At 45.3% G+C, this 25461-nt stretch overlaps 1 protein-coding gene across 1 annotated transcript in view; it reads left to right on the top strand.

Moving 5' to 3' along the window:
• LOC115566387 (potassium voltage-gated channel subfamily H member 5-like) overlaps nucleotides 1-25461 on the top strand; it is a 126163-nt gene that overhangs the window by 64375 nt on the left and 36327 nt on the right. The window contains exons 9-11 of the mRNA XM_030392229.1: nucleotides 6194-6393; nucleotides 9691-9750; nucleotides 12204-12396. Of these exons, the coding sequence (XP_030248089.1) occupies nucleotides 6194-6393; nucleotides 9691-9750; nucleotides 12204-12396 (453 nt within the window). The remainder of the gene's footprint in view (nucleotides 1-6193; nucleotides 6394-9690; nucleotides 9751-12203; nucleotides 12397-25461) is intronic.

Raw genomic sequence — 25461 nt, 5'->3', positions numbered from 1 at the left:
TCCCTCTCGAGAGATCAAGTTAGCAGACCGCTAATTTACGGAGTTTTATCAACCTCAGAAACGACCGCACGACAACAATACACTGCAGTAAATGGATCCAAATATAAACTGCCACCAAAAAGCCACAAATAATGCTCAGAACAGCACCAAACTTCAGCAACAGTACAAATAGGGTCTCAGCACATAGTCCGGGGCATCTAACCTCCGCTAGCTTAGCTGGATTTCTACTGAAAAGCTGACTAAATTTACCACTCTTCTGCAGCAGCTTCCTGTTGACGGGAAGTCCCGACGAGTCGATTACCGAGTGCAGTAGAGTTCCGCGGCTCATGGATGAAAATGTATGATTATGACTCCATGGAAAAGCAATCAAAGTTCATATGTGTCTTACCTGCCAGTTTATAACAGTTATTATCGAGAGCGGACAGGGAAAAGAACGGAATTGAGCATTTCTAACCGCACTCGGTAATCGTTGTGTCGGGACTTCCCCGACCCGGAAGCTGATGGAGGAGAGTTGAAATCTGTTTTTAGCTTCACAATAGAAATCCAGCTAAGCTAGCGGAGGTTAGATGCCCCGGAATATGTGCTGAGACCCTATTTGTACTGTTGCTGAAGTTTGGTGCTGTTCTGAGCATTATTTGTGGCTTTTTGGTGGCGGTTTATATTTGGATCCATTTACTGCAGTGTATTGTTGTCGTGCGGTTGTTTCTGAGGATTTAACACGATTTTATAAGTTCAAGAGCAAAACACGACAATCAAATCTAAATGTATCTTGATTGAAACCGTCCTTTATCATCACTCCTCTACTGTTGTTTCAAAGATGGCCTCTGTGTTTGCGTCTGAGTGTGTGTGTGAGTTCTACTGTACCTGGCTGTCGCTTCATGTCGGAGAGTTCTGATGGATACTTTCTGGACTCTGGGCTGCAGGCGCTGACACTGTGTCTCCGTCACTCCTCCTGGACGGACAGATCTCCGTCTCTCACCATCATTCACTCGGAGCTCCTCCAGCAGCTCGTCTGAGTGAAGGTGGACTCTGTTTCCTGATCAAGTCTCCTTTGTTTTTGGCTTCATCACCACTTCATCAATATGTAGTTTTTATCTTTCCATCATCCAGCAGCGTCTCATTTTGACAGCTGGCCTTTAGGAGACACTTATCATGAGAGTATAGTTCAGTGAATCAGCGAGAAACTTCCCTGACTGTCGTCTTTAAACCGAGAGAGGAGCTGAAAAGGATCAGAGGAAGAGGATTTGAGGCAGATTTCTTTTATTTCGTCTCGTTATTCCGGTTTCTTTATCTGGTGACATCTGCGTTATCACACCTTCAAATTACTTGAGGAGAATATAGAAGATTTTAAAGGTTATTTCCATCAACCAGACAGCACACACACACATATTTTAAAAAAAAATGCCACAAAGAAGAAGAACTGCAGAAGGGTTTTAAAAATGTACGACATATACCTCAAAATACGTTAAATTCTGCTTTGCTTTGTTCCGTCACCGATGAATCTGCAGCGGATCTGACTGAACTCGTGTGAGTCAGGAACTATTCTCAACAACGAGGTGTGTTCGGTGGCGAACATGAAGCGGCGCACAATTAATTTAAATAGGGTCGTTATCAGGAAAAACAGAAACCCACTCATGATCCGAACAGACGTCAGCGACCCGCCCACGCGCGTGTGACGTTCAGGTGGTCTCGGGGCTGTAACGGGAACGCAGCGCTAATGAGTGCTTAGCAACAATATGAGAAAAATAAAGCTGCCGATGAGATCAGAGCAGCGCCACGAGGCCAAAATAGACCCAATGATGGTTTCCTTCGTCGGTGTCACAGTCAATTTGGAGACAAACTTGACGCAAAGACTCCCTGCAGTCGATCAGAGCCTCACTTTGACAGCGTCTGGTCGTCGTCCCCCCGGCTGCTCTGTCAGCTCATGAATACGAGGGAAGTAAAGCTCTTCATCTGCTCCCCGTCCTGACCATCACACCGCTCCCCCTCCCAGCAGCCCATCTCTCTCTGCGGCCACCAGAGGGGTGGAAACAGAGACAGATTTAAATAAATAGAGCCACGGGGGACACATCACATCTCAAATATAGTTATTGAAGTGACAGCTATAAACTGTAGCCGGGCTCCTTCGATTGAACCGTCGGATTTCTTCATGAGACCAGAGACGTGTTGTTTATAGACTGATGCAGAACGATGTTGGTGTTTATAAAGATCCAGTCAGGATCAGATAACCAGGCTGCAGATGTAACTGTGTTTTTTTAAAATCTACAAGTGTATTTATTTGAATAAATCACGTGTTATTCTGTACGATTTTATGCAACAGGTTGATTCCGTCTTTGCCACGGGGGTGAAACGTTAGCAAGCTGGTCGACAGGGACAGAATCAATTGGTGAAATGGAGATAAATCACCTTTTTCTGAAAGATTTGCATCTGGTTTAGCGCCACAACATAAAACACTGGGCTGGAGAATCTACCAGCCACTGCAAGATAGGCTTTTTCTCTCTCAGCCCATTTTCTTGGTTGTGCAGGGTGAGGGGTGACGAGTCGCACGGAAAAGAGCTTCAGCGGTGACGCCGTCTGAAAAGATGCAATATTTTTATCTTTTGGAGGCTGCGTGCTGCCCAACACGCTGCAGAGATACACGGGCGTTAGCTTGGTTGTTGCTGTGCTGACTTACTGAAGGAGGAGGTGATGAACTTGGAAACCATTAACTTTAGGTGAGCGCTGCCTTTTATGATGTTTGCTCAACTTTTAACACTCCGTCTGCAAATACCGCCTCTGTAAAGGAGGGTCAAGTTCTGCAGGTCAGTTCTGTTGTTTGTCTCAAGCTGCTTTGACATTGTTTCCGGCTTGCAAATGCAAATGCTGCTAATTAGCTTTCCGTCTACTGTAACACACCTGACCTGTGTAGAAGTCTAGTTTAGTTTTTCTCACGATGCTTTTCTCCAGCTTCGATTTAAAACCATCACACTCCAGAGATCCAGACGTGTCTTGTTAGCAGACTGCAGCTCGCAGTTTCAGGTGTCTTCGTGTGGTTTTTCCCTCCCCCCCTCGATAAATGAACTAAACTAGAGTCTGAATCAACCACTTCAAATCCTGGAAAACACAGAGAGGTCGTCTCAGCTCAACAGGGGGGTCAAACCTCGGTCGTTGTTCGTGCTGAGGTGATATCGGCCGACTGCTGAGCCGCAATGTCGCCCAATTAGCAGTCCGACATGTGGCGGAGCTGCCTCTGAGGTTCTCAGCTCGGTTCCAGCTCGGCAGTGTTGTCCCAGCTGACAGGGTCCTGGAGAGGTTGTGGAGAGGTCCTGGAGGGTCCTGGAAGGCTGCCGAGTCTGCGAGAACCAAACTGGAACAGCGTTTATCTCACCGCTGACACGCCTCTCTGCCTCTTTCTCTCCGTGTCCTTGAATCCTTTTCTTTATTTCTGACTCTCTCGGTTCTTTGAGAATAAAAACACACACGCACTTCTTCCTGTTTCTTTCTTTTTACTCTTTCTCATTTACATGCACACACCTTATCTCAAACACACAGTCACTTACAGACGTTGTTTGTCCAACAGTTTTTTTCCTCTCTCGCTTTCTTTCTTTGCTGTTCAGAACTTGCTCTCTTATTTCGTGGCTCATGTGCCGTCGTCAGCAGCTCCTCTCCGCCGACCTAGCCCCATTTTTCACTTAACTTGTCATTTTCTTCTCCTTATCCTTTTGTCATTTTTATTGTCTGGGAGGAGGAGGAGGAACTATTTTCAGTGAGGTGTCTATGGAAACAGTGGAGTACAGAACAGGCTGACGCACGGCGGCTTTAAGCTGGACGAGGGTGAAACTCCCTCTCCTCCTCTCGAACACCTCCTCAGCGGTGTAAGCTGCCGTTAAGACAGCTTGTCATCCAGCGGGAGACGTCAGCCATGTTTGTGTCCTCGTTCTTCTCACCTCTTTACCTGCTCATATCAGCTGCATGAAGTTGTACATGTCCTGGCTAGGATTGCTTCAAGTTTGAGCTCATTAACAAAAAGAAATAATGTAAAGAAAGACATCGAGAGCTGCGAGGTGCTTGGTACATTAACGCAAACCAGAAAGCGTTTTGCTGCGTGAACTAGACTTGCAGAGGTGTAGTTGAAGAGGCGTTCAGGTGTTACCTGGTGGGTCGTGATGTCTTGGTGGTGTCTGGTGTTGCTATGTACTTTTTTGATGACAGTTTTGATGAGTTTGCTGGAGAGTCGCAATGTAGTTTGTGGGCGGTTTTCTTAAAGGGATATTCCGGTGTAAGTTTAATCCATGGTCTAAATCACCGTGAAACTGTGTTAGACTCCCTCTCGAGAGATCAAGTTAGCAGACCGCTAATTTACGGAGTTTTATCAACCTCAGAAACGACCGCACGACGACAATACACTGCAGTAAATGGATCCAAATATAAACCGCCACTAAAAAGCCACAAATAATGCTCAGAACAGCACCAAACTTCAGCAACAGTACAAATAGGGTCTCAGCACATAGTCCGGGGCATCTAACCTCCGCTAGCTTAGCTGGATTTCTATTGGGAAGCTAAAAACAGAGTTCAACTCTCCTCCATCAGCTTCCGGGTCGGGGAAGTCCCGACACGACGATTACCGAGTGCGGTTAGAAATGCTCAATTCCGTTCTTTTCCCTGTCCGCTCTCGATAATAACTGTTATAAACTGGCAGGTAAGACACATATGAACTTTGATTGCTTTTCCATGGAGTCATAATCATACATTTTCATCCATGAGCCGTGGAACTCTACTGCACTCGGTAATCGACTCGTCGGGACTTCCCGTCAACAGGAAGCTGCTGCAGAAGAGTGGTAAATTTAGTCAGCTTTTCAGTAGAAATCCAGCTAAGCTAGCGGAGGTTAGATGCCCCGGACTATGTGCTGAGACCCTATTTGTACTGTTGCTGAAGTTTGGTGCTGTTCTGAGCATTATTTGTGGCTTTTTGGTGGCGGTTTATATTTGGATCCATTTACTGCAGTGTATTGTTGTCGTGCGGTCGTTTCTGAGGTTGAAAAAACTCCGTAAATTAGCGGTCTGCTAACTTGATCTCTCGAGAGGGAGTCTAACACAGTTTCACGGTGTGTTAGACCATGGATTAAACTTACACCGGAATATCCCTTTAAAGAAGACGAGGAAGAGCCAATTATTTCGTTGATCATTGAGCATTTCAGTATTTTTTTCAAGTAGAAATGTCAAACAATCAGCTTCTTAAATGTGAATATTTTCTTTATAATTCATGAATAAATGAAGAATCTTTTGTTTTTGGACTGTTGGTTGGGACAGAGGAAAGCAAACTGACCCAGCCCGAGTTGTACATACATGGTTTCTTCTCTCGTCTGTTTGCCCTCATATTTCCATGTGTCCTCCACGTTGGCATAGATGTTGGCAACTTCTCACCAAATCGCAAAACCTCTCCTCAAAAAGTTCTGACATTTTAAAAACCTTCTTCGTCTTGCCCTGTGGTCACATGACACTTCAAGTATTGGCTACACTGCCTCCCAACGACTACCGGGGGTACTGCTCTGTATCCATAAACGCTCAGAAAACATCCTGCATCTGTTTTTGTTTGCAGATCTATGGTAGAGCACACAGAGCCTTTATTGTGTTGGGCTGTTGAAGATGGGTGTGTTGCATGTCAGCCTGATTTCCATGTTGTGTTTGTATAAATTCATCCTGGAAAGAGAAACTCAGATCACGTTCAGCAGATACGTTTTGTGTTTTTTAGTGTGGATCCAGGATCTATACACCTGTATGATCGGCTGCCTGCAGCGTTTCTCCGGCTCGTGATTGGGATTCGCGCTTACTTTCTGCATTAAAGTCCTTCAGGAGCTTCAGGAGTAATTGAACAGGTCACATGAGACAACGTTGTATTAAGTGCTTTCACAAATGTACTCTTCACAAAGAAGGCCGAGGAAAAAATTAAAGCGGCGCGGCTGCTGGTGTTAGGATGTGTGCTCCTGTGTGTGTAAGTGGATATTCTCCTCCAGTCAGAAATAATTACTTTCATGAAACGCTTTAATGAACCGTGTGGTGTAAAAGCACCTCACGGGGCGACAAAAAGACAGAAATGAGAGAAAGATTTAAACCAGGAAATAAAGGAAGACGGGAGGTAGAAAAATCCCATAAACACCAGTTAATGACTAACTTGTCTGTGTGTGTGTGTGTGTGTGTGTGTCGTCCTCTCCAGCTCTGCTCTACGCCACCATCTTTGGAAACGTGACCACCATCTTCCAGCAGATGTACGCCAACACCAACCGCTACCACGAGATGCTCAACAACGTGCGGGACTTCCTGAAGCTCTACCAGGTTCCCAAGGGGCTGAGCGAGCGGGTGATGGACTACATCGTCTCCACCTGGTCCATGTCCAAAGGCATCGACACGGAGAAGGTGAGGTCAAAGGTCGGGCTGAGACCACGGTAGCATGTCCTGTGAAAATGCACTTTCGACACAATAAAACTGCTCCGAACAAAAGCATTACATCTGTTGAGCTCACTGCAACAAGACGGCCGTGCCACAAACACAAAAGAAGCCGTAAATGAATCTTCATTAACAGCGGCGGTGTGGAGACGCACTGGGACGATCACGAAGGAGGAAATAAACACAAAACTAACAGAGCGCCCGAGAGCCAGGCAGCAGTCACACTCTGTTACGACCTCATTTACCCAAACACACGCTGAGCGGTGAACTTCTGACCCTCTGCAGCCCCAAAGACACCAAACCGCTCGCAGGCTGCAGATATCTGCACACACAGTTCAGATTATCACGTTGTGTGTTATGCTTCCAGTGAACCGAGGCACTCCGAGCTCGAACACTGCTGCTGGATCACTTTAATTGACAATCACTTGACGATCTAAATGTTGTAGCTGCTGCAGTCTCGGCTGTCGTGCAAGCAATTATTTTTATAATGCCGTTATCTCGAGATCACGACTTCATTATGTTGTTATCTTGAGAACAGAGAAGTAATCGACTCATTATCACGAACAAAACAAAAGCTTGTTTCCTCTCATTGCTGTCAGCTCCAATCAAACATCAGGAGCGCTCTGACGCCTTGACGGCTGTAACGACTGATTTAAGACGAGAATGTCACATCAAGGAGTTTTATCGATCGATGCATCAGTGTGTTCTTCAATCAAGGTCAAGCACAGAAACTTCTTTGTGTCTTTGTTTTAGAGATAACATTCAGATCAGTCAGGCCTACAACTGGAGAACACGTGTAATCCATAATCATCCCAGGATAAGTTTTCCATAATTATCCCGGGAATCTCATGAAAACGTACAAACAATCCCGTTATCTTGTGAAATCTGCCTTTTGTTTTCTCCACATAATGAGATAAATTAACCCATTAACACCAGAAAATGAGCTTTGTAATCTGGAGATAACAGAATACTTAACTGGTGATTAAAAAAAAAAAAGATTGCATGCGTGGACGATGTCATCTTCAGCAGGAAAGATTGGGAAACGTTTGGGAAAAACGGTTGGAAAACAGACAAAGACAGGAAGTGCAAAGTAACACACGACGCCTGAAGGATGTAGGCTACAAAATAAAACAGGAAGTGACAAAATCAAAACCAAAACTATGACAACATCTTGAAAGGTCTTGTTGGAATTATTGCTGAAAGAATGAATGATTATAAACACACATTTACAGAAACCGATCCATTTCTTCTTCTTCTTCTTCTTCTTCTTCTTCTTCTTCTTCTTCTTCTTCTTCTTCTCTTTTTCTTTTATCTGACAGGTTTAATATCATGCAGTGATTTTATAATAACCGCAGTAAACATTGATTATTGTGATCAAACATTAATCTGCCGTTTAAAATTAAGAGTCCGTCACAAATCACCTCTCATGGTTTGGCAAAGACGGACCTCTCCTTAAATTCTGTTTGATTTCTGACTGCTGATTTTTATGTTCCCGTCGTCACCTCTGCAGGAACATTTAGGACGGCAATTTAATTTTCAGTGCTCATGTCAAGTTTTGAGAACCGGCCAATCTTAAGATCACGACCTGAGATGGCTGCAAGGAGGTTTGTGATCTTTAAGTCAATTTCATCGGCTGACGGAAGGCGAGGAGGTTAATTCATTACCTCCCTGCACCTCCTCGTTATATTTGTCCGTCTTTGATTTCCTCACACCCTCCTCCTTTCTTCCTCTTCATCTCTTTAGATCATAAGCCTCCTCCTCCTCCCCATCAATCCCATTTTCAAAGTTTCTGTCGAGATAATTATAGACTGTTGAGGAGACGCGAGGCGAGGCTGCCCTCGGTATAAATACCTCACAGTCGGAGCTCGGGCCAATTAGTGGGTATTTTTTTGTCACTTTGGGAGCCATTACGCGGTACACAGTCAGCTGTTTATGCAAGCACACACCCAAAAAAAGACCAGAGGCTCCCAGAAGCGTCTCCAAGCTGCTGATATCCTCCACTTTAAAATCCAGCAAAGGCGACTTTCAAAGACGGCGGTGTTTTGTTTTGATGCTGCCGAGGCTTTTAGACGACTTAGTGTTCCCCTCGGTCGATTCTGCTCATTGTTAACAGCGCGGGATTGTGGGGATAATATTCTGTTTTACCTAAATGCTTCAGTTTAATTAGGCTGGATTTCAGAATTTGTGTAATGAGCTGGACAAAGCGATTACAGTTTAGAGTTTAGGCTTTTGGCAGACACTCGTATCCAGAGGGGAGATAATGAGTGCCACAACCGAATCAGCCTGAATCTCTAAACCGCAGTGATACTCAGGAAGCTAACCTGCTGCAAAGCATTGTGGGTAAGAGGCGGATCCTGTTGGTGTTTTCCTACAGATGATCTTTACCTGACACGAGACTCGTCTAAATATCAAGGTGCTGGACGACCATCGAATGGAAGCCCGACCTTTAACTCACTCAAGAATGAATAAATTCATATCAGGGATGCTGAAAAAAAAGACCTCACTAGACGGCAGCCAGTCGTCTCGGTCATTAAAGGGCAACTCCTCCAATTTAACTCGTTAAAGTGTGTTTACAGGTCGGAGTACCGCTGCATACCTTTTTCAATCTGGAGCCTACATTACCCACGATGCAACTCAGTCGATTGCAGCCATTCTTGCTGTTTTAAACAGAAGTATGACAAATTTTACAAAAAACATTCTTCCAACACTCGATTAAAGACCTCTAAAATAAGATAAAGTTCTGGATTTCTTAATCTGAGTTTGGTGCTGCTCGGCCCAAAGGTTCTCAGGGGTCCGAGGATATATCGTCTCATATACAGTACCTCCACATACCAGCGGCAGCACCCATTGATTTGATTTTTACCAGGTTTGCATTGATTTTAACGGAGGTCACCCCTGTCTGTTTTTAAAATAATTGTGTTTTGTCTTACTATAGCCTGCTAGCTGTGAGTTTGTATTTTTAGTCCAGCTTCCAACAGATCCATCCAGGACCGCGATGTGTTCTGTGACAGGCCCGGCTGCACTGTAGCTGACTCTGACCCGCCTGAAGATATGAAGGATTACTGAAGCCAGAAACAGCCTTACAAAGAGAACTGAACTAGTAGATCTAATACATCTTCGTGCCTCCATCAAACAGTTTGTACATTTTTCTACAGGGTTGAATCCTCGGAGGGAAACCTGGGCACGAGGAGGAGGATGATAAATATTGTGAGTAACAGTTGTGAGTTTCTTTCTCAGCGGTGACTTTTGTGTCTCTCCATCTTCCAGGTCTTGTCCATCTGTCCAAAGGACATGCGGGCGGACATCTGCGTCCACCTCAACAGGAAGGTACGTATCTAAAGTTGTGGTATCATGAAAACAAGTTCTGCGTCTCGACTCGAATGTTTAATGCTGTCGGCTCACAGTCTCTCTGTCTACATTAACGTGATTATAGATTCCTCTGATGACGTTAGGCTTTGTTTGTAGAAGAAAATGACACAGGAAAGAGGACATGACATGCAGCTTCGAGCACTTACTCACCTAAACCTGAGATAAAAACGTCCACATGAAGACTCAAAACATAAATGTCTGACCTGAGATGACGTAACATTCTTCAAACAGCTGAATCAGCAACAAAACCCACCCAAATTGATTTTTAAATTTCTGGAGTAGGACATTTATTTCACTTCCCTGAGCACCGGTCGGTCCTCGGGTGAAGTTATTACGTAAGTAAATTCCGGCGAGGTGAGAAGCTCCTGGGAATCACTCGGCACGACTGATATGGCTCTCTAAGCTTTGGCAGACTCAAAGTGCTGAACTGGCGCTGAATAAAACAGGACACTTGTGTAACTGCGTGCTGCAACAACAACCTGCCACAGTGACACATAATATAGTTATTACAAGAGAGTTAATAGAATTGTTTAGAGGGTTCAGGACGAGGTGGTGAGGTGATAAATTGATGTTTTTAACAGTCGTCATTTCCCTACAATAATCATAACGTCCTCGAATAAAAAAACAATATTTGAGAAACATGTGCCAAAAAATGCAAATGTGGAGCTCATTAAGCAGAAAAGGCAGAAAGTGGTCCCACCAAATCCACGTTTCACCCCTTCTTAAAAAAAAGTTTGGTAAAGTTTAGTAAACACCGACAAATTTGCAGATTTCCCCTCAAACTAAAAACTAAAAATACTTTCCTTCCATTTGAAGTAAAGCCTCATAAACCAGCTGTGTTCATAAACGCGACTCTTCATCGCTGACTGACACGGCGCCAGTCTGCTGTCTGCTCTGAACAAAGGTCCAAACTGGAAAAAGACAGTGAAGTTTGTGAGGCGACACGGTTTATTGAAGGATTATTTCCTGGTGATTATTTCCTGAGAGCTCCGGCTGATTGACAGGAAGCAGCGTTATGAAAACACTCAACTCATCTCGGCGAAAGAAGGAGCGGACCGAATGAAGGCTTCACTGTGACTCTGATGGATTATCTCGCCGTGTGGAAGCTGTTTTTCATTTTGCACGTCTGAATGGAAATCAGCAAATAATTTTCCTCTGCAGAGAAGAAAACGAGGTGGAGGAGTCCAACTGTAGTCGCACCAGGCAACGGTCTTCTACTTAAACTTGAAACAGTGATTTCACGCTGATGATTTTTGATTTTGAGCTGATATGATAGAGGCTTAAAGCCTTTTTACACCAGAGGGATGCAAAAATGCGATGCAGCAGTATTGAAAGTCCACATGCAGTTTATTTGCATGATGACTTTGCACAACGGGTCGGTGCAGCCCGGAGAGACTGAGGACGACTGAGCCCGGCAGGAGCAGCAGAAGACCGGAAGAGAGGCTGAAGAGGTCGGTTTGTTTACCTGCACAACTACAGCTTAGAAGACAGACATTGCCAGATCTGATGCAACCAACAAAGCCGACCAATCAGAGGCAGAGCTGGGCAGGTGTCGTGAGACAGTATGACATCAGCTCAAACAAAGGATTTTAATGGTCAAACATAAATTCCAGCAGGCAGAAATAAACTGACATCGAGGTCTGTTCGAATATGTTTTACCTCCAACAAATAATATACGCTTGGTTTGAGGCTTTTGAGGTAGTAACTGCAAAGTTTGTTGAGTAGCAGTGAAGGTAAAGTAATGGGCCATCCACACGAGAACGCTCTTTTGCGAAAACGCACATGTATTGCATCGTTTTGGCCGACCGTCCACACGGATCCTGAAAACGCACTTTTTTGAAAACGGGTCTCAGGGGGGAAAAATCAGAAAATGCAGTCCTCCCGTTTTAGTGTGGACAGCGAATCTGCATACTTTCCAAAACGATGACGCCATCGCCCCACCCCTCGACCTCTTGCCTTCAACCTCTGAACCCTGCGACGTCAACAACAACAACAATGGCGGACTACATGCTCGTGTTCGTGCCGCAGAAGATATTGAGCCTTTCTTGCAACTTACTCGCCTTGTAGTCGAGTGTGAGTCGCAGCAGCAGTTCGATTCTGGTTTCCTTGCACTCGCCATTTTTATTTTCTTCTTGTTGTGTTTGGTTTCTCCGTCTACTGTCTGTTTGTTTACAGCGCGCAATCTTTATGCGCATGCTCCGTCTCTTCTTTTCCATTTTTGGTGGATGTCAAGCGCCACCTATAGGCTGGAATATGAACTACAGCGTTTTTGGATGTTGTCAGTGGTTCCGTGTGGACGCAAATATTCTTGAAACGATGCCAAGGAAGACAGTCCGTGTGGACGGCCCCTTAAACTAAACGATATAAACTCTAACTAAAACCAACTTCCTGGTTGCTGTCCTCTCACGCAGGTGTTCAACGAACATCCTGCCTTCCGGTTGGCCAGTGACGGCTGCCTGCGCTCGCTGGCGGTGGAGTTTCAGACGACGCACTGCGCCCCCGGAGACCTGATCTTCCACGCCGGCGAGAGCGTCGACACCCTGTGCTTCGTCGTGTCGGGGTCACTGGAGGTCATCCAGGACGACGAGGTCATCGCCATCCTAGGTACGTGATCTTGGCCGACACTGGGAACCAAGAAGGGTTCGCAGCTTTTTCTCTGTTTTATGTGGCTGTAAATTAGAAATAACTTTGGGTTTTGGACACTTGGTTGGATTTTTCTGACCTTTTCTACACAAAGATGATTGTTATTAGCAGCGTGGATTTAATTTTGTGTGTGAGAAGGAAGAAATATACCTTCCTCTCAACACTGTTTATGATTATACAGAATTAAATCATCCGCAGTCAGACAAACTACTTAAAGCTTACAAAAACAACATCCTTCAGGTTTGGAGCTGTTGCAGAGAGGATCATCCGGGTGACGCTTGAATCCGTTGTTATTTTTAGAGAGCAAGAAAGCCTGGCTTCTTCTGAGGGTTTTTGTTTTTTATTGATGATGACGCATTTTTCTGACCTTTTCCTATTCGGGGAGCGCTTTCACAATCTCAGCAGGTCAGAAAACTCGCCCCACACATACAGAAATAACACGTAGTCATCAATCTAAAGGTGAAAATCGCTCACACATGACGACAGCTGCGTAACTGCACCTGTTTTTACACCTGCTGTTTGAAAATGTAAAGGAAACACTTACAGGTGACTCACTCTCATCGTTACATCAACGGACGATTCAGACGTTCGAGTGCTGCACACGAACCGTCAGACTCTTATATTTCTCTCCGCAGCCTCGCACTGTAATATTCATGAGGCGGAGACGAACGAGGGGAACCGGAAAGCAAGAATAAGATGCTAACGGAGATAATGTCAGGGGGGGGAAATGCTTTGTACGTATACGAGCACAGATAGCAGCGACGGTGAGAATAGCTGCAGCAGCCCCGAGTGGTGCACCTACTCATAACCATCAGCGGCGTCCCAGATGAGCGTTTACTGACAGCGAATAACAAGAAGGAAAAGATCATCAAGACACAAAGAGGATGCGAAGCTGCACAGCGGATCGGTGTCATTGAAGTTTAAGTGGCTCTCTCACACAGAAACTTTACCAACAATAACCAGATCAGTCAGTCTGACAGTCACTGGTGTTGTGAGATTTAAAAGTAAAGTGATTGTTGGTGTTTGCTGGCTTTTGACAGGTAAATCCCAGCAGTCAGTTAATGAAGGATTTATTTAGAGTAGCGAATCCTGCTTTTAAAACTGGCTTTCTAAAATACATCTACGTTACATATTAACACAAAAACTTTGCTAAATTTCATGGGAAAGATGTTGTGATGCATCGCTTTCCTCCCTTCGATGCCTGAACTCGTGTTTTGGTCAATACAGAGTTCTAATTTCGTACCTGTGCGTTAGAAAAAACAAAACAGTGTAGTTGTTTTATAGTCTGGCTCTTTATTTAAAACAGTTCTACTATAAACAAGCAGACACGACACCACGATCATCTCATTCCACTGGTATTTGTCTGATATTCACTTTTTCTTTTTTGCTCCGTTTTTGGTCTCCACCAACTCCTGAAGGAAAATGCTGAACAGCTAGTTTACGGAGGTTTATCAGGGATTATCTGATTGAAAAACGGCAATATTAAGTTTGAAAACATAAATGTTATTTACTAATGAAGTTTTAAGGTGGTTACAAAACCTGCTTTATTCACTTGGGGAACAAAAACTCAAGGTCAGGGGTAAAATGTTAAGCTTCTTTCAGTAGATCGACCATTTAATCTATAATAAATCTATGTTACAAGAGAAGATAGCGATCCTGGACACAATGCACAGAAACCGTTGCAGCCTCAGATTGTAGTAAAGATTGTGATGCTGCTGGAACTCAACATGCTGATGTTGCTGTAGATACGAGAGAAGAAGCTGCTGCAGATGCTGTTTGTGTCGGACAAAACAAGACATGCATTGTTAAGTGGACAGAAGGACAGGTAAAGAAAATACAGCAGAAAAGTTGGAAAGAAAACAGAAATGTGAGACACAGTATGGAGGAAGAGGAAGAGTTAAGAAGAAGACGAGGAGAGGAAGTGCAGAGTGAAAGCATGACGGAGTGTCTCTGCAGACTCCATTTCTGTTGCCTCCTCACTTCTTTAACTTCATTAGAAGGCTGAGTCAGACGAGGCAGCAGCCAGAGATTCATAAAGAGCATATTAGATGATAAATTACTTCATCACACTGAGGACATTAATCAATAAATCGTCATCTGGTTGTCAGCGACGGCTGCTGCTGCTGCGGAGCGTTTGACAGGGTCAGAAGACGAATATTGTCTCGACACGTCGGACGCTGTTTTCCGCTTGATTGTGATGTGTTTTCTTTGTAATGTGCAGCTCACATTTTAAACTCTTTTGGCGGAGAGGCGGTGAAATATCAGCCGGCACTTCAGGGCACAAACTCTTGAACCTGAAGTGTAATTTTTAATTTTAAAAGTTTGCAGACTGATAGATGAGTGTCAGTTTTCTGCAGCCTGTTTAAACTGACTCATCAGACTCTTCAAAAGTGAGCAGAACAAACTTTTGATTTATTTACTTTGCAAATTCTGGTTACTTTCCCCCTTTCATACGGTCAGCCCTCTCAGTTAGAGCACAGTTTTTGAGTATTTGATCGTGTTGAGGTGCTTGAGGCTTTAGTGCTGAACCTCATCTGAAGAGAGATTCAGGCCTTTGTATCTGATTTCCTTTGTTTTTCAAGTGATGTGTTTTGATATTTTAGCGAGACTCAGTGCTCGCCGTTGCTGCTGTTTGCAGTTAAAGCAGAGTCAACAACGTTTGATATTAAAGCGCTCGTTTAGGGAGCAGAATCCCCTGAACGCTGTCGTTAAACGGCAGCGAGGCCTCGTGAAATCACAAGGAAGGAAAGTCAGAGTAAATGAAACCACTGAACGTAATAATAGAGAAAGAAAAACAACAGTGGTTGAAATGTCTGAGATCCTGAACACCAAAGTGCTCCTGGTGTGAGTCACTGACTAAACGAAAAGATGAGATTTCATTTTTGAGACTGCGTCTTCAGTTTTTGGCTTTTCACCAAGATTGTGTTATATAGAAAAGTTAAAGGGATATTCCGGTGTAAGTTTAATCCATGGTCTAAAATACCGTGAAACTGTGTTAGACTCCCTCTCGAGAGATCAAGTTAGCAGACCGCTAATTTACGGAGTTTTATCAACCTCAGAAACGACCTCACGACAACAATACACTGCAGTAAATGGATCCAAATATAAACCGCCACCAAAAAGCCACAAATAATGCTCAGAACAGCACCAAACTTCAGCAACAGTACAAATAGGGTCTCAGCACATAGTCCGGGGCATCTAACCTCCACTAGCTTAGCTGGATTTCTATTGTGAAGCTAAAAACAGATTTCAACTCTCCTCCATCAGCTTCCGGGTCGGGGAAGTCCCGACGCGGCGATTACCGAGTGCGGTTAGAAATGCTCAATTCCGTTCTTTTCCCTGTCCGCTCTCGATAATAACTGTTATAAACTGGCAGGTAAGACACATATGAACTTTGATTGCTTTTCCATGGAGTCATAATCATACATTTTCATCCATGAGCTGCGGAACTCTACTGCACTCGGTAATCGACTCGTCGGGACTTCCCGTCAACAGGAAGCTGCTGCAGAAGAGTGGTAAATTTAGTCAGCTTTTCAGTAGAAATCCAGCTAAGCTAGCGGAGGTTAGATGCCCCGGACTATGTGCTGAGACTCTATTTGTACTGTTGCTGAAGTTTGGTGCTGTTCTGAGCATTATTTGTGGCTTTTTGGTGGCGGTTTATATTTGGATCCATTTACTGCAGTGTATTGTTGTCGTGCGGCCGTTTCTGAGGTTGGTAAAACTCCGTAAATTAGCGGTCTGCTAACTTGATCTCTCGAGAGGGAGTCTAACACAGTTTCACAGTGATTTAGACCATGGATCAAACTTACACCGGAATATCCCTTTAACATCTACAACCACAATATGTTCGTGAAATGATCAAGACCTCAGAGTCACAGCCAGCTAGTCATCCTCTTTACAACAGGACCAAACACTTTACATAAAAACACATAAAATTGAAGGCTGATCTCCTTGTCACACACCACTCACGCTGCTCTCACGTCTGGGGAAGCCCGTGTCATTGATCACACAGATGGCGTAGCGTTGCAGCAGCCACTCCACAAACAGTCGGCATACATTATGTGTTCAGTGTTGCCAGCCTGCCAGACATCCTCGCTTGTGTAGGTCCTGGGCTGATGGGTTGCATGTGGTCTGGTGTTGTGAGGCCAAGAAGATGAACCGCCAGATTCTTGTAAACCACATTCCTGCAGTGAGCACGCCGACTGCACGCTCCCTCCGGTGATCTGTGTTGAGTGATAAAACCCGAAGTCAAAAGCTCACCTGTGCACTAATCACGCTGTCTGATACACTTACTTGTTAGGTGAACAGATTTATAACTTTGTGAGCACAATTTGAGAGGAGTAAGTGTTTTGTGTGCACAGAAAGTCTCTGAACTTTGACTTCAACTCGTGAAAACAAACGTTGTTGTTTTTATTCTTGTATGTCTGATTGCGGCTGCAGTGGAGGATTAAAAATCTGCCCGGCTCCACATGTTGGTTCTGAAATGATTGTTACTTTCTATGAACCCTTGAAAATCTATCAAGGACCCTCTGAGGTCCACAGACTCCTTTTTCGATAACGACCGACGTGATGCTAATTGGAAAGCTTGCTCGTTGTTGTCAAACTTCGTGTCGCGTAGCAACCAGAAACATTTTCTGGTCCTCAACAAGAACAACAGCAGCAGCAGCGGCAGCGACGCTCCCAGCTGCAGGGTTGTTGTGTTTGTGCAGGAGAACAAAGCTGCAGACTGATCACAGCCTCAACAGGAGGAGGGGGAGAGGATGGGGGGAGAAAGAGAGAGAGAGGGGAGGAAGGAGAAGGAGGTGGAGGAGGGAGAAAAGTTGGAACGAGGGAGAGAGAACTGATCGAAGGTTGAAGGAGAGAGAGCTGGTGTAAGGAGAAGCGCGATAAGGGCATGAAAAGGAGGCTTCCTTCTAAAAAAAAATCTCTTTATCTTGAAAGTTTTCCTGTTCCTCGCGACAGACGTCCTGTTCTCTGCCAACCTCTCTTTTCTCCTGCGCTGAGAAGGAAAAAAGAAGTTCTGGCAGCACCGGAGCTCGTGTTGGCACAAAGAGACAGACTGAAGGATAGGTACAATACAAGAGAAATGTTTTGCAAATGTTTTCAGCATTTATCATGTCGCAATAAGGAGCATTAGAATTTGGAGAGGAAGAAGAAGAAGGAAAGAGAAATGATCTGCAAGGAAAGGAGGCGAGGAAGGAAGGATCGGAGAAACGAGAAAAGATCTGAGACTCGGGAGAAAAGAACAAAGAAAAGGTTGAACAGATTGAGAGAAAATTGAAAGGTTGGGAAAATGAGACGCAGTAGACGGAGCAGAGGAGGGTGGAGAGGGCAGAAGGAGGAGAAGAAGAAGAAGAGGAGGAGGATGAAGAAGAAGAAGAAGAGGAAGATGAATCAGGGAGTTTGTGTTGGTTGTGGTTTTAAAGCCAATGATTTCCCCAGGCTGCTCCCCGAGGCTGTAACACACTCTGCTCTCATTAGTGTCCAATGGCATCAGGTGGACACACACACACACACACACACACACACACACACACACACACACACACACACACACACACGAGCTGCAAAGGTAGATATCATTACGGCTCTTTAATGTCTCCATGTACAGGCTGTGAAAATGAGCTTTCTCTTGGGGTATGATGAAGTATCTGACATCACACACACACACACGCACACACACACACAGTGCAGATGAGGGAGCACATGCACGTGACCACACACACACGCACACACACACACAGTGCAGATGAGGGAGCACATGCACGTAACAATAGTTTTCCCACAGTAACAAGGCAATACTGTGGCAGCTCCAGTAAATACTCATAAGTAATAATCGTCTCATTTCCCATCATGCACCAGGCTCACAGTGTCCTGCACCAAGCCCACCCAGCAGTAACAGAGAGTCAGAGTCAGTGCGACGTTTGTCTCGATTAGAAAGATCCTGATTCTGGAGGCACTAGTTTACACAAGTGGCAGGTTCTGGTTCTTCAGAAGAACAGTTTAATGTGCAGAAATGGTGGAGTTACCCTTTAATTTAACAGTGCAGACGTGCGAGCAGACAGCGGTCAATAAACGCACTCGTTTTTGTCAAAAGAACAGAGAGCGGGTCATTTGTCACATCGACGGGCGGCTCGGGGAAAAAAAGGAAGATTTCATTCGGGAGCAATTTGTCAAAAGGTGAGAAACATCAGAGCAACGAGATTTTATGAAGCATGATCGATGACACGGGCAGATGTATCCTGTGTTTGTGCCTCAGTTATTTTATATTAAAACTTTACCGACAGGAAATAGCAGTGAAGAATTCTCACGGTGAAGTTTTTATTTTGGCTGAGAACTCTGGAAGCAGCGAGCAGATGGAGTTTATGAGCTCCAGTGTAAACAAGTTGATGGAGTTCAGCTCCATCTGCTAAATGTTGCTCATGGTGCTACACATTTTCCCGGCTGCTTGAGTTTGTTTCCTCTTAACGCTTCATCAATCACGTTCGTCAGGGACCAGAGTGCCGATCACAGAGGTGCATGTAGTTCTGGATCCTACCTGAAAGTCACGGCACTGATCTCTGTAATTAACTTGAGAAAGCAAATAATTTTCAGGTGATTATTTGTCACGTTATCTTAAGAAATTCGCCTTTTTATCTCACGATAACAAGCTAAACTAACCTATAATGAAATAAATAGTTTAGTCTACTTTGCGGCTGCCCCTTCGTTATTTCGAGCTTTGAGGATGACATGCGGCCGACTGCAGCTCGACTCTTTGAGGACATTTCTGTCCATTTTTATCACGACCAAAGCCGAATGTTTTTTAAGGAGACCTGCCGTTTTTTGTGTCAACCGAAACAAATGTTTTCCTCGAGCTAATCAAGTAGTAAGCACTGTGACGAGAGAGAAATAGAAAGTGCAACCGAAATAAATGTAGAGTAGCGACATGAAGTTGTTCTGCAGAAACATACTTGATTATTTAGCTGAGATTCGAACTGCACCGTCCGAGGAGCAACATCAACGTGAGTACGACCAAATCAAGCACAAACCAGCCTGATAGATTAAATAACTCCTGGTTTATGTTGTTGGTGTAAACATCCGTTAAAATTTGTTCTTTAGGTCACATTGTTGTCAGTTTTATTCATCATGTTACTATATCGGTTACGGAGGTATTCACTGCCGTACCACCAGACTACAGAGCAGCTTCTTTCCTCCGACTGTGAGGCTCGTCCAATTTAGATATTATTTATTAATCCATCTGTATTATTGCTGTTTTTAAAAGTATGATAGGCATAAAGAGACCAACCACTTTTAACCATTTTAACCAAGGGCCAGTCAGGTTTACTTGACTTTCTTCAGGTGTTATTTTTGCTCTGACAGAACAGCTGGATGAATCGACCTTCAGTCTGAATTATCTATTGATGATGTCTGCGCTCAGCAAACTCGCTCACCCTCTTTATTTTGTTTTGCCAAAACGATGAGCTGATTAATTTCTCAATCCATTATTCATGCTCCGTTATGAGAAAGGTTTTTTTTTTTAGTCTGGCCTTTTATTCACATGGCAATATGTTCTGGCCCCTGAAAGCAAAACGTCAGCAGTGAGCAGCAGGAGACGAGCCGCGAGCGCAGATGAGTCTGGATGCATTCACAAGATCCAGTAATAAGAATCAGCGCCGGGCTCTTATCATGAGGAATACATTAACACAGGGTTTATTAAAAGAAGATCTGCACAGTTAGTGGAAATATGGCTTTTTTTTGTGAATGTATCCGAGTCAAACCTTCGTGTAAATAATTATAAGGAAAGAGGAATTTTTAAGATTGACCGTATTTTCTTTTTCAGGTCAAACTCATTTTCAATGGGAGTGCTACGGGCACTTTACGCTATAGCATCATGAAACTTTGCTGGTAGTATCACCAGGGTCTCTACACATGAACACGAGCATTGAGAACATTGTTTGTGTACACAGAGTTTACTAAAAAGAAGGTTTTTGAACAACTCACGTTAGCAGTAGCTTGTTCCGCTCGCCGCCGTCCTGCCAGTGGAGAAGTGTCGATCTCAGAATGTGACGTAACCTGGAGGACAGTTAAGGTGGAACGCTCCTAAAGCTTAGTTCCACATAAATGCAGGATAATTTGTTGTTTTGTCGTTCGCGGAAAAACAATATTTGACCTTGAAGTTGAAAAAGGAGCCTCATATAAGAAACAATACTAAAATCAAAAGCCGGGAAAAGTCATGTGAGATGTCGCGTGGATAGTTGTTGCCGGAAGACAGTAGTTCCACCTTAAAGGGATATTCTGGTGTAAATTTAATCCATGGTCTAAATCACTGTGAAACTGTGTTAGACTCCCTCTCGAGAGGTCAAGTTAGCAGACCGCTAATTTACGGAGTTTTATCAACCTCAGAAACGACCGCACGACAACAATACACTGCAGTAAATGGATCCAAATATAAACCGCCACCAAAAAGCCACAAATAATGCTCAGAACAGCACCAAACTTCAGCAACAGTACAAATAGGGTCTCAGCACATAGTCCGGGGCATCTAACCTCCTCTAGCTTAGCTGGATTTCTATTGTGAAGCTAAAAACAGATTTCAACTCTCCTCCATCAGCTTCCGGGTCGGGGAAGTCCCGACGTGACGATTACCGAGTGCGGTTAGAAATGCTCAATTCCGTTCTTTTCCCTGTCCGCTCTCGATAATAACTGTTATAAACTGGCAGGTAAGACACATATGAACTTTGATTGCTTTTCCATGGAGTCATAATCACACATTTTCATCCATGAGCCGCGGAACTCTACTGCACTCGGTAATCGACTCGTCGGGACTTCCCGTCAACAGGAAGCTGCTGCAGAAGAGTGGTAAATTTAGTCAGCTTTTCAGTAGAAATCCAGCTAAGCTAGCGGAGGTTAGATGCCCCGGACTATGTGCTGAGACCCTGTTTGTACTGTTGCTGAAGTTTGGTGGACGTTAGACGGACTAGTTAGTAGACGAGTCTCTGTCCCCGACAACCTCTGTAGTCTCATTTAGACACTTGTTAACACGCAAGAGCTTCATAATTAAACTTTGGGACATTTAATAACGGATTTCACGTCGTAGAACAAACATGTAAATATCTTCAGCCTTCTTTCATTTGCATTTAACTAAAAGCAATTAAATAAAGTCACAGATTCATCCCTTCTTCACTGTAAAGGTTTGTTTTTCCCGTGTCATCCTGACCCTCCGGAGACGTGATGTAAAACTACTTTGATCCCACTGGAATCACCTCGTTCAGTCCCACGTGTGTCCTAACTCCACCTGTGGGACTCAGTCAGATGTCTCGCTAGAACATAAACAACCAAGCTAAACAGAAAAAAAAGGTGCTCGGTTCGTTCCGGCTCCAGCCTGTATCGCCTATCAGCAGAAAAAGAAATTGCCCGTGGGCGGTGTGCACCCTCGCGTTTCTTTATCTCGCGCTGCAGCTCGCCACACGTCCGTCCAGTAAGAGGCTGCTGCTTTCAGCCGGTGTGCTGATGCTGCCGTTACCTCCGTCAGGCCATTATCCTGGAGAACCGGGTGGGTGGAGACGGCCACAGAGCTGCTGTGACACTGAGCTCCACCAACAGCAGCATTAACCCTCATTGTATTAGACGTACTCCCACAATTAACATCAAGCGCACCCTCGCTGATAAATGTTGCTCCTGCGTGATGAATGATTCATTCGTCCTGCTGCAGAAAACTAACACACAAGTTTAATGAAGCTCATTCTGTTCCCAACAAGAGGAACTTGATCTGCCTAAAAGTCCCAACGTGATCAGCACGATATTAATCACCGGCAATTATGCAAATGAGGCCATTAATTAAGATAATTGATGTATTCATTATGCCGCCGCGTCTCGTCTTCACAGCGTATGGGCAGTGTTGATGTGAGCGTTACATCGTGAGAGCTGGAGGAGTTGTTCTGTGAGGATCGGCTGCAGAAAACTGTGATCAAATAGTCGCAGTAGCCTCCGACAAATAACACTAAACTGCATGTTTTCTTCTCTAAACTCTACAAATAAACCGTAGCGCAGAGAGGCTCCCTCCCTACGGCACAACTCCAGACTTTTATCTTTTCCAACCAGCAGAAGAGGAACATTTTACTAAAAGAAATAAGCTTCAAACGCCCTTAAATCATCACAAAGAACATTTAGAATACAAAGTGTACTTCTCCCTCAGTCGGGCCGCAATCACACAATTTGCAGAGTTAACAATAAAACACAATGGAATCGAATTTTCCTCCAGGAACTGTCATGTTCTTCTGCAGAGATCAGAGCATGAACACACTCGTCTGTGCTGTTGAAGCTCAGGTGTCATTCAGACCACCTGCAGCATCTTTTACACCGGCTGTCCGTCAGTTTCCACCTTCACTAACTGACTAATCTGACCTGTTAGCATTAGCTTAGCTTATCTGCTTTCTTACATACATTTAGATGACAAGTTTGTAAAGTATCGAAGACGTATGAGGGTGTTTACGTACCTAAACAGCTTTTACCATGTGTTTCATGGCTGGTATCGCTCCTCAGTCAAAAGCATGAAAGCAACATTAAATATGAGGACTAAGAATCCAAATGCAAACGATAAAGGTAGAAGATTACAAACCTGCAGCGACCAGAATAAATGTTAGATCACAGAAAAATTTCAACTGGATGTGTCTTTGTGTTGCAGATTCTCCAGTTTGTTTAGGTTGGATTTCTGTTTCTCTCTCGTCACCAGGTTTAGGCACAGTTAGGGGTTAGAAAACATCGTAGTTTGGCTTAAAAATATCTGTTTTGGTCGCTACAATCATGGATGGAGACGGTCAGACTTCCTGTGAAGAATAACTGGCTTTGGTTGCCACACAAATCTCTGGAAATGTCCACAGTTGTCTGTAAAAATACCCACTGGTGTGCTGCGTCTGCTTCTAACTTCCCCTCCTCCTCCTCCCCCTCCTCCTGCTCCTCCTCCTCCTCCTCTCCTCTTCCTCCTCCTCCTCCTGCTCCTCCCCTCCTGCTCCTCCTCCTCTCCTGCTCCTTCCTCCTCCTCCTCCTCCTCCTCCTCCCCTGCTCTCCTCCTCCTCTTCCTCTTCCTCCTCTTCCTCCTGCTCCTCTCCTCCTCTTCCTCCTCTTCTTCCTCCTCCTCTTCCTCCTCCTCTCCGCCTGCTCCTCTCCTCCTCTTCCTCTTCCTCCTCCTCCTCCTCCTCCTCTTCCTCTTCCTCTTCCTCCTCCTCTTCCTCTTCCTCCTCCTCCTCCTCTCCTCCTCCTCTCCTCTCCTCCTCCTCCTCTTCCTCCTCCTCCTCCTCCTCCTGCTGCTGCTGCTGCTCCTCCTCCTCCTCTTCCTCTTCCCTCCTGCTCCTCCTCCTCTTCCTCCTCCTCCTCTTCCTCTCCTCCTCCTCCTCTCCTGCTCCTCCTCCTCCTCTTCCTCCTCCCCCTCCTCTCTTCCTCTTCCTCCTCCTCCTCCTCCTCCTGCTCCTCCTCCTCCTCTTCCTCCTCCTCCTCCTGCTGCTGCTGCTGCTGCTGCTCCTCCTCCTCCTCCTCTTCCTCTTCCTCTTCCTCCTCCTCCCTCCTCCTCCTCCTCCTCCTCCTCCCTCCTCCTCTTCCTCTTCCCTCTTCCTCCTCCTGCCTCCTGCTCCCTCCTGCTCCTCCTCCTCCTCCTCCTCCTCCTCCTCCTCCTGCTGCTCCTCCTCCTCCTCCTCCCTCCTCCTCTCCCTCCTCCTCCTCCTCTTCCTCTTCCTTCCTCCTCCTGCTCCTGCTCCTCCTCCCTGCTCCTCCTCCTCCTCCTCCTCCTCCTCCTCCTGCTGCTGCTGCTCCTCCTCCTCCTCCTCCTCCTCCTCTTCCTCTTCCTCCTCCTGCTCCTGCTCCTCCTCCTCCTCCTCCTCCTCCTCTTCCTCTTCCTCTTCCTCCTCCTGCTCCTGCTCCTCCTCTTGCTCCTCCTCCTCCTCCTCCTCCTCCTCCTGCTGCTGCTGCGACAGGTGGTTAATAAGCATGTAATGTGAACGTGGTGCACCTCGCCTGGTACAAATGTCAACCTCAGATGTTTACAGAAACACTGACTGCGTATCGTTGAGACTGGAAATAATGAACAGCGTAAGCTAAAGAGCAGGTATGGATGTCTGTCACACATCACGCTGTGAGCCCTGTGGTGGCATTTTAAAGGACGGAGGTCAAACTGGGTGATTAGGACGGTTAAGAATCAATCAAACCTGATTGATAACCTTTTTACTGTAGGGCTGCCACTAACGATTGTTCCCCCAGTTAATCAGCTCGTTGATCTGACTCCAGTTTACTGTAAAGAAGCTTGAAGCCGCCGAGCAGCGAACCAAACCAAGCAACGAGTGAGGAAGCACGACTTAATTAAACTAATCACGTGTACTTTACGTGACAGAGGGAACACGGAGCTTTCTGTCCCAGCGAGGCAGTCATGCAGAATAATATGAGCAATAATTCTGGTTGAGGGTGAGTGATCAGCAGCATTAAAAACACCGGGCGGCGTGGATCACAGCGTCCACTCCACCCACCACATCCTCACAGTCCTCGCCGTGATGTTTGACCCCCGCACACGACCACCACCTCCTCCTCCTCCAACCCCTGGCCCGTGTGACCGCGTCCACATCCAGACGGCTAATTGGCGAGGAGCTGCTGATCTCAGGGGAGCTCATTCCAGACGAGCCCGGCTGCCTGTTGGACGCTGGCAGAGAAAGGAGCCCTCAGGGGCGACGAGGAGGAGACGAGATCCACTCACGCACTCTGTCGGCATTCTGGCAGCGTGCGGCTGTAGGTGTGTTTCTGACAGCCTGGAGACGCTACGCACTGCTTTTTCGTCACGTTGTATTCGGGTCAGCTGTCAGAAGAACCGCTGAGCTGACGGTTGTGGCGGGCCCGACACAGATTTGAGTCCTGATCAGCCCAGATGTGACTGTTTCTGTGTCTGTTACAGCCGGAGTGTGACTGGATGTCTCCCGGGAAAAGTCTTATAGAACCATTATATTCCATTTTCTACATAATAAAAAGTTGATAATATTTTCTGCTACTTGCTGTATTTTATTCCTCAGT

The sequence above is a fragment of the Sparus aurata genome, chromosome 16 (genome assembly GCF_900880675.1).
Source record: "Sparus aurata chromosome 16, fSpaAur1.1, whole genome shotgun sequence".
In the NCBI taxonomy this organism is placed as follows: Eukaryota; Metazoa; Chordata; class Actinopteri; order Spariformes; family Sparidae; genus Sparus; species Sparus aurata.
The sequence above is the reverse complement of the archived record's forward strand: the minus strand, read 5'-3'. Positions and strand labels throughout refer to the sequence as shown.